Source organism: Acomys russatus, chromosome 22 (genome assembly GCF_903995435.1).
Source record: "Acomys russatus chromosome 22, mAcoRus1.1, whole genome shotgun sequence".
Taxonomy (NCBI): Eukaryota; Metazoa; Chordata; class Mammalia; order Rodentia; family Muridae; genus Acomys; species Acomys russatus.
Genome location: NC_067158.1, coordinates 32,663,395 through 32,675,883, shown reverse-complemented (window position 1 = coordinate 32,675,883; position 12,489 = coordinate 32,663,395). Strand labels below are relative to the sequence as shown.

Here is a 12,489-nt window from a genome sequence, read left to right as displayed (position 1 = left end):
TTTATTTATTTATTTATTTATTTATTTATTTATTTATTTATTTACAAGAAGAGATAAAAGCAAAACAAAATCCAATTCCCTATTTCCAAATAAATGGGGTGCAGGATTCCTATGTTAGTTCAGAACTCTCCTAGAGAAACTTTAGCCTTCATCCCAATAACTCAATAAGATTTTAAATAAAGCATTTTGTGAAATGACAGAGCATTTTCAGCTGATAATTGGTGGTATTATGTAAGCATTCTAGACTTTTACAAGTTGGGTAAGTCTCTTCCTCAGGAAATCAGTTTGCATTTCTAAAAAAGTTTTCTGTCTTGGCTCAAAGAGCCTAGTTCTCTTTTAAGTCTTGTGACTATAGTTGTTGTCCAGTTTGATGTCATTAAATAAAGACCCTCAGAGGCTTATAGTATTGTACACAAGAAACTGTTCAATAAAGGATTACATATGAAAAAACTGTGCTAGGTAATAGTAGTATTAGATATGAAATCTATACTCTACATTATATCTGTTGACTGTTCTCAAAGTTGATACTTAACAATTTGGAAAGCAGCTGCGTCTATGTGAACATAAACCGTAGTGTGAATAAATTAATATAACTGTTATATAAAGGATTTAAAAAATGTTTTAATTATTAAATTATCTTATAAGTAATTAAGCTATTTCTAGCCAAATATGCGTGTGTTTGTAAATCCTTTCTTTAATTAATAACTGCTTAAATGAAGTACATTGAGCAGATGTGCTTTGAACTTTGTCATGCTGAGTGGTGCTACAGTGTGGTAACAGGTCATATTTTTGAGCACTTGGTTGCCAGTCTTTGTTTACTATTTTAATTCTTGCTAATTCTGAATTGATGCTGTATTAAATAGGTATATTTATTACTTACAGCTTATAAATGTGGAAACTGAGGCACAAAGAAGTTTAAAAATTGCCCAATATTACACAGTTGGAAATGATATTGGAACGTAAGTTTTAAACATGTTAAAATACTTTTAAAAATTTCTAATATTGAGTTTTGTTCTCTCTTTAATATTTTCTAGTTGACTTGGAGCATATGCGAACAGTAAAACCTGATAAACACTTACGATTTTGCCAGGAAAATGGTTTTAGTAGCCACTTCGTTTCAGCCAAGACTGGAGACTCTGTAAGTAAACCAGTAGAGTGTGTTGTAAGTGATGCTCTGTCTCTCTAATGTTCTTGGGACGTTCATTTCTGCTTCTTAACAAGGAACACATTGATGCATTTGGAAGGAAGACATAAATAGAATAGATGAGAATGCTTATTTTGGTTAGATTAATTTTATAGTTGACTTAACAAGAATTATAAAATAGTCAAGTCACCCATAATGCTGACCTTCAGAGACCATTCAGATCCTCAGAGGGCTCTTTCATGCGTTCTCTGAAGGCTGAACTCACTGTGCACACTCCGTGCTTATTTTGTAATGGGTGTTTTATTAGTCTGATTATCTCTATTGTGTAGATGTGTCTTCTAGAGTTCATGTCACAGGGCTCACTCCACATAGACATTAAGTGGTAGAGATATAGTTTGTGGTCCCAAGTAATGACATTGCAGGCCTACCATTTTAACCAAAGCAAATGTTGATAAAAATTAAGATCATGGCCTAGAAATAGTTTTATATAGTGCTTCCTTTATTTAGCCTTTTTATCTGTAAACTATATTCCATATCATTCAATGTTATAAAAAATAAATTTATTCATTTATTGAACATTTCAAATATATATTTAATCATGTACTATTGTTGCTGGGCGTGTAGGATTTTTTTTTCTTAAGTTTCAAATGTGAGTTTTATTATGGAATTTTGTTAACAACTTTTGATGCTTTGATTATTTCTTTTAGATAGATTCTTTGACAGGGGATTGAAACATGTTGCCAGATGCTTAACAGAAAGACTAAATTTACCTAATATTGTAAGACTGCTCTACTACTGGACCTTGAAATACTAAAGATTTAATTGTTTTTAAACTTTTGCCCCAGTGGTAGGCCAGACAACAAATAACAATAAAAACCTCACTAATTTTGAATTTCTTTCATGAGAGTTTAGGTTGAAATTTATAGTTTTATTAAATACTCAATTTCTACTTAGCCACTTACATTTTTATTGTTTTTAGACAACACTATATCCACATTTATATTACAGATGATAAACGATTGTTACAGGTCTTGCAAATATTTGTTTATGTTCAGTTTTTTGTTTCTTTGCTTATGTTTTTCAAGACTAGCTTTTTTTTTTTTTTTTTTTTTTGAGACACGGTTTTTTTATGTGGCTCTGGTTGACCTGGAATTTGCTCTGTAGATCAGGATAGCCTTGAAGTCAGAGATCCACCTGCCTTTGCCTCCCAAATGCTAGGATTAAAGACATAAGTCACCATTCCTGGCTACCGGCTAGTGTCTCGTTTGACTTAGTTTTTCTCTTCTTTTGGTGCTGGGGTCAAATATAGCACCTTCTTTACGACTATTACTTTTAAAAAAAAATAACAATTACTTAAAGATTTATTTGTTTTTATTTTCATGTATGTACTTGCCTGTGTGAAATTTTTTTCTGTGTCTCACATGTATGCAGGACCCTATGAAAGCTAGAAGGCATGGGATCCTCTGGAACTGGAGTTACAGGTGGTTGTGAGCCACCATGTGGGTGCTGGGGAGTGTGCCTGGGTCCTCTTGACCAGTAAGTGTGCTTATTTTCTGAGCCATCACTGCAGTCTCCTGGAAAGGATTACGTTACTATACTTGCAACTTATGTTCCGTAAGTGATCTGAGATGAACTGGGCTAGAAACCTGCTAGGATAGCTATGGAGCAGAGGAAAGTTACATAGCAGAAATGGTCAGACCTGAAGCTCCAGAGATTGTAGAGGACCTGGCAAAAGCCAACCACATATTAAGTGATGTTTATAGCAATGTTCATAATGTATAGCTGTAATGGACTCCATCATTCCTTTACCCCAAACTGATAAAATACAATAAATATTACCAAGTTGCTTTACTTAGGGAATAATGGAGAGTTTTGACAATGATAAGAGAGACAAAGGAGTGTTAATGGTTTGGAAGGCAAGACCTGTTAAACAAACTAAAGTCAGCTCAAGAGACCAGCATAGAGCTGTCAGTCAAATACCAGAACAGTAAATACTATGTTAACTTATTTTAATTTTCTTCAGGAATTATGAGAGTTTAGTGTGCTATCAGATGTGCTAGTGTGTTTTTTACATTTGTCATGGTAATTGTTATGTTAAATCCTTAAAAATGGGTCTGGAGAGATGGCTCAGTTGTTAAGGACACTTGTTGCTCTTGCAGAGGACCCAAGTTTGATTCCCACATAGTGGATGCTGTAAACGATCTGTAAACTCCATTTCTACGGGATCTAACACTTGCTTTTGATCTCCTTAGGTACCAGGTACACATATGCTCTACATATGAACACTGTCAAACACATACAATAAAAATAAGTCTTTAAAAAAATCTTTAAAAATATGTTTTCAGTAATAAATGCATGTTTAATTTAGCAAACTGCTTGGATTTTTAAATTGTGGTTTAATTCTTTAAAGACAATTTCATTTTATGTGTTTCCATATTTGACAAATGGGGTCATTTTTAGAATACTTGCTGTTTATGCTTCTTTAGAAATTTAGTGTATTTGAAGGTAACTTAAGCATGCCTGTTTTAAATCATTTAAGCTTATTTTTGTTATGTAGGTCTTCCTGTGTTTTCAGAAAGTTGCGGCAGAAATCCTGGGAATCAAATTAAACAAAGCAGAGATAGAACAGTCACAGGTGATTATCTTAAAGTTTATATTTTAAAAAGTAACAGATTTCTTGTAACAATTTTTATGCATGAATTCTTTCCCATTTTCTGTTTACATATTATCTCAAAGCTTGGAAATAGATTACATGTATAAGTGAGTGTTTATTGCAGAAATTGGAAATTAATTTTAAAAAAATATATTTTATTAATTTATTCATATTACATCTCAATTGTTATCCCATCCCTTGTATCCTCCCATTCCTTCCTCCCTCCTGCTTTTCCCTCCTCCCCTCCCTTATGACTGTGACTGAGGGGGTCCTCCTCCCCCTGTATATGCTCATAGGGTATCAAGTCTCTTCTTGGTAGCCTGCTATCCTTCCTCTGAGTGCCAACCAGGCCTCCCGATCTAGGGGACATGGTCAAATATGGGGCACCAGAGTTCGTGTGAAAGTCAGACCCCACTCTTCACTCAACTGTGGAGAATGTCCTGTCTGTTGGCTAGATCTGGGTAGGGGTTCAAAGTTTATTGCACGTATTGTCCTTGGATGGTGCCAGTTTGAGCAGGACCCCTGGGCCCAGATCCGCCCGTCATAATGTTCTACTTGTAGGTTTCCAGGACTCTCTGGATCCTTCTATTTCCCCATTCTCCCATGCTTCTCTCACCTAGAGTCCCAACAGGATGTCCTCCCCTCTGTCCCACTTTCCTGGTAAGTGAAGACTTTCATGGGACATGCCCCTTGAGCTAGTGTCCAGATATAAGTGAGTACATACCATTTGACTCTTTCTGCTTCTGGGTTAACTCACTCAGTATGATCATTTCCAGCTCAATCCATTTGTCCACAAATTTCGGGAATTCCTTGTGTTTAATAGCTGAGTAGTATTCCATAGTGTAAATGTACCACTGAGGGACACTTAGGCTGTTTCCATGTTCTGTCTATTATGAATAAGGCTGCTATGAACATGGTTGCACAAATTTTCTTGTTGTGTGGTGGAGCATCTTCTGGGTCTTGAGGAAGCCTGATTCCCATTTTTCTGAGAAAGCGCCAGATAGATTTCCAAAGTGGCTGTACTAGTTTGCATTCCCACCAGCAATGAAGGAGTGTTCCTCTCTCTCCACATCCTTGCCAGCATGTGGTGTCACTTGAATTTTTGATCTTAGCCATTCTTATGGGTGTAAGATAGAATCTCAGAGTTGTTTTGATTTGCATTTCCCTGATGACTAAGGAGGTTGAGCATTTCTTTAAGTGTTTCTCAGCCATTTGATATTCCTCTGTTGAGAATTCTCTGTTTAGTTCCAAGCCCCGTTTCTCAATTGGGTTATTTGGTTTGGTGGTGTTTAATTTCTTGAGCTCTTTATATATTTTGGATATTAGACCTTTGTCAGATGTAGGGTTGGTGAAGATCTTTTCCCAGTCTGTAGGCTGTCGCTCTGTTCTCTTGACAGTGTTTTCTACTTTACAGCAGCTTCTCAGCCTCATGAGGTCCCATTTGTTAATTGTTGACCTTAAGGCCTGGGCTGTTGGTGTTCTGTTCAGGAAGTTGTCTCTTGTGCCAGTGTGTTTCCGGCTCTTCCCTACTTTTTCTTCTAACCAATTTAGTGTCTCTGGTTTTATGTTGAGGTCTTTGATCCACTTGGACTTGAGTTTTGTGCCTGGTGACAAATATGGGTCTAATTGCATTTTTTTTGAAAATTAATTTTTACAAATTAATGATAATTTTATAATTTTGTCCCTTTTGGTGGGAAAAGATGAATAAAGTTTTTATCCGTTCTTATTTAATGGATTTTAAGGTTCAGAGAAACTTGTTCGAGCGAGGACCTCACTCTGTAGCCTCTGTTGGCTTCCTCCTGCCTTCTTCTCCCAAGTGCAGGGATTATAGGCCCTGCTTGTACTTTAACTTCTCTAGGGTTATTTGTTCATCTTTGAAATCATTCAATAATATTATTTCTTGATATTATTTTGTTAATTTAATAGCATCAGTTATTGAAGATATCTGTTCTCTTTCACTATTCCTATGCAGTTTTATAAGTATATGATAAAGTATCAGCAGTCAAGAGCTTAAAAATGCCATTATATCTGCTCTGTATGTCAGACATTTAATAGAATGAAAACTCGGAGCAAGAATAGTCTGCTTTGAAGCAACAAACTAACATTCCTAAATACCTCCTTACATCATTCTATGCAGCTGAAAACAATTGTTATCTTTTCACATCATTCAATATTTACTTGATAATTTTATAAATTAGTTCTGCGATATACTCTTATTGTCGTGCCTATGTGAAAGCAGTTAGAATTGGATCCCCTTTCTTACCCAATAACCCACTTTTACTTTTGTATCATATATGTGTATATACACACATACATGCACGCACGTACACACATGCATATGTATGTATTTATATTTCATGCAAGGTAACTTATGTTTAAAGGCATATGAGAGGAAATGTAGTATTTATCGTTGTGATTCTGGCTTATTCCTTTTAACACACCCATCTCCATTGCTATTTGCTTTCCTGAAAATGGAATACTCTCCTTCTCTTTGTCTGAACTGATCTACACAGTGTGTGTGCATCCCATCTCTTTATATGTTCGCCTGTTGCTTGATCCCTAGGCTGATCCCAAGTCATGCCTGTAGTGAGTGGTTCTTCTGTAAACATGGGTGTGCACATATCTGTGTAGTATGCCGACTTAGATTCCTTTGCATTCATTTGAAAGAGTGATAAGCTGAATTGTATAGTAGGTTAAGTTTCAGTTCTTGGATTGATTTTGATAATGACTTCCCTAGCTTACATTCCTACCAGCAATTTATACAGCTATCGATTCCATCCTTGACAGCATTATTTTTTTTTTTACCAATAGCCATTTTTACTGGGGTGAGAGGGAATTTCAGTGTAGTTTTGATTTGCTGTTTCCTGATGGCTAAGGATGTTGAAAATGTTTTTATGTGTTTACTGGTCATTTGTACTCTCTCTATACTCTCTCTGTATATCTAATTCCATAGGTTGAATGTTATGAATAGTGCTGCAAGAAACATAGATGTGCAGAGATCTTTATGATATGTTGCCTTAGGAACTGAAAAATAGCTAGATCATGTGATAGTCTATTTTAGTTCTTTAAAGACTATCCATACTGATGTTGACACTGTGTGGAATAACTTTTATTCCAATGAGCAGTGCATGGGTTCACTCCCCCATGGTTACCAGTATTTGTTGTCTTTTGTTTTCTTATTTTTCCCTTCCATTTATTTATTTAATCAATTATAGCCTGATCTCAGGCCCCTCCCTCCTCTCCTAGTCCCACCCTCATGCCCCTTCACCCCATTCACTCTCTCCTTCTCAGAGAAGGGGAGGCCTCCACGGGGTACCAACCCACCCTACCATCTCAAATCGCAGCAGAACTAAGCACATCTTCTCCCACTGAGGCCAGACAGGGGAAAGGGATCCAAAAACAGGCAACAGAATTACAGATAGCCTCTACTCCAATTGTTATGGGACCCACATGATGACCAAGCTGCAAATCTTTTATGTATGTGTAGGGGACTTAGATCCAGCCCGTGCATGCTTTTTGGTTAGTAGTTCAGTCTCTGTGTGCCTCCATGGGCCCAGGTTAGTTTACTGTGTAGGTCTTCTTGTGGTGGCCTTGACCTCTCTGGTACCCTCCATCCTTCTTCCCACTCTTCCACAAAACTCCCCAAGCTTGGCCTATTGTTCGGCTGTGGGTCTCTTCATCTGTTTCCATCAGCTGCTGGATGACTCCTCTCCGAAGACAATTATGCTAGCATTCTGTCTGCAGGCATAACAGAGTATCATTAATAGTGTTAGGAGTTGGCTCTCTCCCATGAGGTGGGTTTCAAGTTGGGCCAGTCATTGGTTGGCCTTTCCCTCAACCTCTGCTCCATCTCTATCCCCACACTTGTAGGCAAAACAAACTTGGGGTGGAAGGATTTATTGGTGGATTGTTGTTGCCCTCCCTCCACTGGAAGCCCTGACTGGCTACAGGAAGTGGCTATTCCAGTCTCCATATCCCCTGCTGCTAGGAGTCTCAGCAAGTGCTGTTTGGGGAGATGAGAGTGAAGCTGGTGTTGTTCACCCATGTGGCTCCTTTCCTCTTTGGGCCACTTCATTATTTTCCTCTATTGACACAAAACAGAGAAACTGGATGTATGTTAAAAGTCTTATAAATAAGCCAACTATTGTGACTCCACCTACCATGAAGTTTATGATATGGAAGTTGCATTTCTCTATTCACAATTCACAAAGCTTTGAATCTTCAAAGCCTTTGCTGCAGCATCAGGTTTGGAAATGTCATGTACAACAATCAGAACCCCAAGGAAAATTTGGTCTTGTGGATTACTCATTAATTTGATAAAATGAATGATAAAAACTGGTCATTTATGTTAGTTAGTACTCTGACCCCAATGTCTTACACACGGGTCCATAACTTGGCCATGTTTATAAATAGATCTTAAACAGTGTTTTGTTTGATGAGTGACTTATTTACTGGTGGTGAAAATCCCTTTTCTTCGTTGTAACCTATAGTTTAGTATGAAACAATTATGTTGAGGGAGTTACATATTGGCATACCTTTTATTGATGTGACTTGCTTGCATCTTGTCTGTCAGTTGGCAATGCTTCTGTTGCTAGCATCAGGCCAGGTGCCTAGTAAGTGAAGAATTTTTTCTAGAAGTTAACACTTCCCACTAGAGAACTTATACAGAACCCAAATAACCACACACATTCGTATAGTACAGAGTCCTGTCATTTACTCTCTGTGTTTATCAAATCTTTATTAAGAAATGTCTTCATAGACAACTACTCGTGTTAAGGTGAATTCATTTTAATAAACAAATATAAGCTTTTAGGAAGAGATTTCTGAAATCAGGTCTGCGCAGTCATGCTCCTGCTTCAGATCTACAGATGCAAGGAACTTGTTACTTCATGGCGCCCTATTATGGCGCCAAGGAAATGATCACTAACATGTAGTACTGTGGTTTTGTTTTTTTAGCAAAACCCTTGAGAGCAAACAGCTGTTATGCTTTAATAATGTAGTTCATGATTTTTTATTTTACACGACAACTGCATTTGAAGTGATTTCTATGTGAATGTTGGAAATGTGGAGGTTGGGGTTAGGAGAAGTGGGAAGTACACAGCAGAGGAAACCCTGGGAAACTAAAAATTATAAATATGAGAGCAGTAAAGGGTACATGGCTACCTCTGAATTCTGAAACAGCAGAGTTTTCCTCCACCCTTGTGTCCCCATAGCATCACACTCACTAGCAAAGCTCTTAACTTGTGTGACAACTGGTTGCGTGTTCTTTGCCCATTAGGTCTAGAGCAACATGTGACTAAATCTTTCAGGTGATTTAGTCATGCCTGCCTAACACAGAGTGACTGACATAGTAGATCACCAGTACTGTTTGTCAAGGGAAACAAACACTTTTATTGCACTTTAGCATAGACAAGTCCAGTAAATCTTCATAGCCCTCTGTGATGCTGAGAAGTTAAAGGCATTTATTTCATTGGCTGAACAGAATGATAAAGTGATGTTTATTGGGCCTCTCTTTGCTTTCCTTTTATGTGTGAACATCCTGCTGATTCTTTTGTGATATGTTTAAATTCATGTTAATTTTTTCTGCTTTGGTGTTCCCTTCTATTGTTAGTCATTAAACATACTTTTCATTTTGTCTTTCTCTTTCTCTTTTTCTTTCTCCTACATCTTGTTTATGTTGTACGGAATTGACAGCATATTGTCAGGGCAGAAATAGTCAAGTATCCGGAAGAAGAAAATCAACACCCCAGCTCTTCTCAGAGTAGAGTCTGTTCTGTACAGTAGTGCAGGTACTTGTGGGTGAATTACTGCCATTGGGAGGGGGGGCAATGGGGGCTAGTTATATTATCTTGTTTTTCTTTATGAAGGAACATTTTAAGTTAAAATGATAGCGTGGTGGTCTGGAGAGATGGCTCAGAGGTGAACAGTGCTGCCTCTTCTTCCAAAGGTTGGATTCCAAGCAACCACATGGTGGCTCATAACCATCTAAAATGAGATCTGGTGCCCTCTTCTGATGGGCAGGTATACATGCAGGCAAGATACTGTATACTTAATAAGTAAATAAATATTTTTAAAAAATGACATCATGGTTTAGAACTTTGAAAAATTGGTTCTTTGCCGGGAAACTTACAAATTAAACAAGAAATTGAAAACAAATTAAAATATCATTTCAGTTACTTTCAAATGTGTTTATCTCTATGGGTGTTTATTACACACACAGTGCAGAGGATTGAAGCAGTTATTTCATTAGTAATTTCTTACCATTTTCCTCCTGAAATAGATGGTAATTGAAAGGTTATTATAAACTCCTTAAAGGCTTGAATTGTTCTCTCTCTCTTTCTTTCTCTCTCTCTGTCTGTCTCTCTCTGTGTGTGTGTGTGTGTGTGTGTGTGTGTGTGTGTGTGTGTGCGTGCGCGTGCGCGTGCGCGTGCGCACATAGACTTTATCAAAGCTGAATCCAATAGAGGGTTTGTTTTAATTTCAAGTTTTGCTTAGTGGTAGAATATTAGACATTTTGCTAAATTTGTTGTTTCAGACTGAGCATGAGAGAGAAGGATGTGTGAAAGTATCTTTTGGTTTAAATTGATTCATAGGCATGGATATGAGGTGATTTAAAAAAAAAATTCCTCATTATGTCATGTTTTATTAGAATCACTATGCATAACCCCTAGTGAACTATCTGGAAGTAAGTGTTTTGAGAGGAATGTCTTGAAAACTGGAAGCATTTTTTACAGTGGGATTTCTCAGAACTCTTCCTCTTTATGTGTGAGTCCTTTACAGATACCTCTTCTAATTCACAAAGTTATGGCCAAATGTAATGATCATGAAAGGACTAAAAAAAAATAATGAAAATCTTTGTCAGGCTGGAGAGATGGTTCTCAGGTTAAGAGCACTGGCTACTCTGCCAAAGGTCCTAAGTTCAATTCCCAGCAACTACATGGTGGCTCACAACAATCTATAATGAGATCTGGTGCCCTCTTCTGGTGTGCAGGTGTTATGTGCAGACAGAACACTGTATATATAATAAATAAATAAATCGTAAAAAAAAGAAATAGTGATATCTTAGCTATCGACTATATATGAATGATTTTAACTTTTACTAAAATTATAACCAGGATTTAGGTCTTATTATTGAATTGTGTTTTTAATAAAACTTGTGATAGCCTCAGTTACTATTAAAATTCATGACCAAATTGCTACCTTAAAGGAAAAAAAAAAAAAAAAAGACAAACAGGAGAACTCCAAATCTCACTGTTTATTATTCTGACTGATTATTTTAAATACCTGTTTTATCTATCATCTTTGTTATTAGATGTTCACCAGGGCTCAGAAAACAATAGATGCTTAGGTACTTTTTCTGATATCCTTATAATAACTCTTTTCTTTTATGGCAGAGAGTGGTGAAGGCAGATATTGTAAACTACAACCAAGAGCCCATATCAAGAACTGTTAACCCACCTCGGAGCTCCATGTGTGCAGTTCAGTGAGCACACACCATATTGATAGCCCTGGCCCTGGATTGGGCCCAGGCTGTCTAGGAACGTGTTTTGTCAGTGACCATCTCTGTAGTCAGTTCACATTTTCCTCCTGCTCAGCTCCTTCATCCTTGGCAGCTCCCTGACTGGAAGGAACTCAGCTTCTGGACCATGCATTTTGAAATCTGAATGGAGAGTCCATTCTCTGGACTGAGACGGCCTCCTTGCTCTAGAAGAACCATGTTGCTTCTTTATGTCCTCACTTCTTTTTTCTCAGATATACCAACATCTAACCACATAGGAAGATGCTCCAAGCTTTGATCATCATTTTCTATCTGAAGTTGTATATGTGAATATGTACTTCAGAGCACTGATAGAGAAACAGTTACTCAAGAAGGTGTTTCCTCGCTGGCTATTAAGAGTAAAATGTACAAAGCTGCATCTAATTGCAAGTGCTTCAAATGAGGCTGTAATAGAAATATTTTTTTCATTTTTAAAAGGAGCCTAACTTGTTTATATTGTAGTTTATAACTCACAAGTAGTGAGTATTTGATATTGTATTTTTACTACTGTATCATGGTCATTGCATATTTTATCCTATTTGGCTTTAGATGGCTTTACGAATTTTGATAAATGGTTCAGCTGATCCTTCACGTGGAATTTCTTGTACAGACTGCATGAGAGTGCTTCCAGATGAGTCATGACATCCTTGGATCATTGTGGATCGATCACACTGTACCTGATGTTCAGATGTTTTTCTCACATAAATAAATTTATTTAAATTACATTTTCTGGAATTTTCATTCATTCATCTTCTTTTGTGTTACAGAAAACCAAAGTAGATTTGATCAAATGGCTAGCAATCTTATGACGTCTAGTGTGTAGTCAGCTACTTAAGAGCTCCTGGTAATTTTGTTGGATTGTTTATAGACCTGTTTCTACAGCCTGCCATTTCTGGGCCTCCATTAGTCCCAGCTCATTTTCTACCTAGCTCATACCACTTCTGCCTCTGTGTACATAAAACTGGATTTGTTCCTATCTCTTGGCTGGTACTCTACTCTCTGTTCCAGCTGCACAAATCCCATTGCTAGGAATCTTCCCCTCCCCTTTTGACCTCCCTGTTTCCGTACCCCCTTCCTTTCTTCTCCCTTCTTTTCCCACAGTGTCTGCCTTCTGCTCTATCTTAAGTCATCGTTGTGCTGTGTATGCTGTGTTTT

At 37.3% G+C, this 12,489-nt stretch overlaps 1 protein-coding gene across 5 annotated transcripts in view; it reads left to right on the top strand.

Annotated features, from left to right (window-relative positions):
- Window positions 1–12,059, top strand: part of Rab28 (RAB28, member RAS oncogene family) — a 76,959-nt gene extending 64,900 nt beyond the window's left edge. The window contains exons 5-8 of one of the 5 annotated variants that reach the window (XM_051165296.1): window positions 1,035–1,138; window positions 3,720–3,779; window positions 9,492–9,586; window positions 11,192–12,059. In XM_051165296.1, coding sequence (XP_051021253.1) covers window positions 1,035–1,138; window positions 3,720–3,779; window positions 9,492–9,581 — 254 coding nt within the window. In that variant the 3' untranslated portion in view covers window positions 9,582–9,586; window positions 11,192–12,059. Of the gene's footprint in view, window positions 1–1,034; window positions 1,139–2,575; window positions 3,201–3,701; window positions 3,780–9,491; window positions 9,587–11,191 lie in introns of those variants that run through there. The other 4 variants (XM_051165294.1, XM_051165295.1, XM_051165293.1 and 1 more) reach the window with 4 other exon arrangements.
- Window positions 12,060–12,489: the final 430 nt, after the last annotated feature.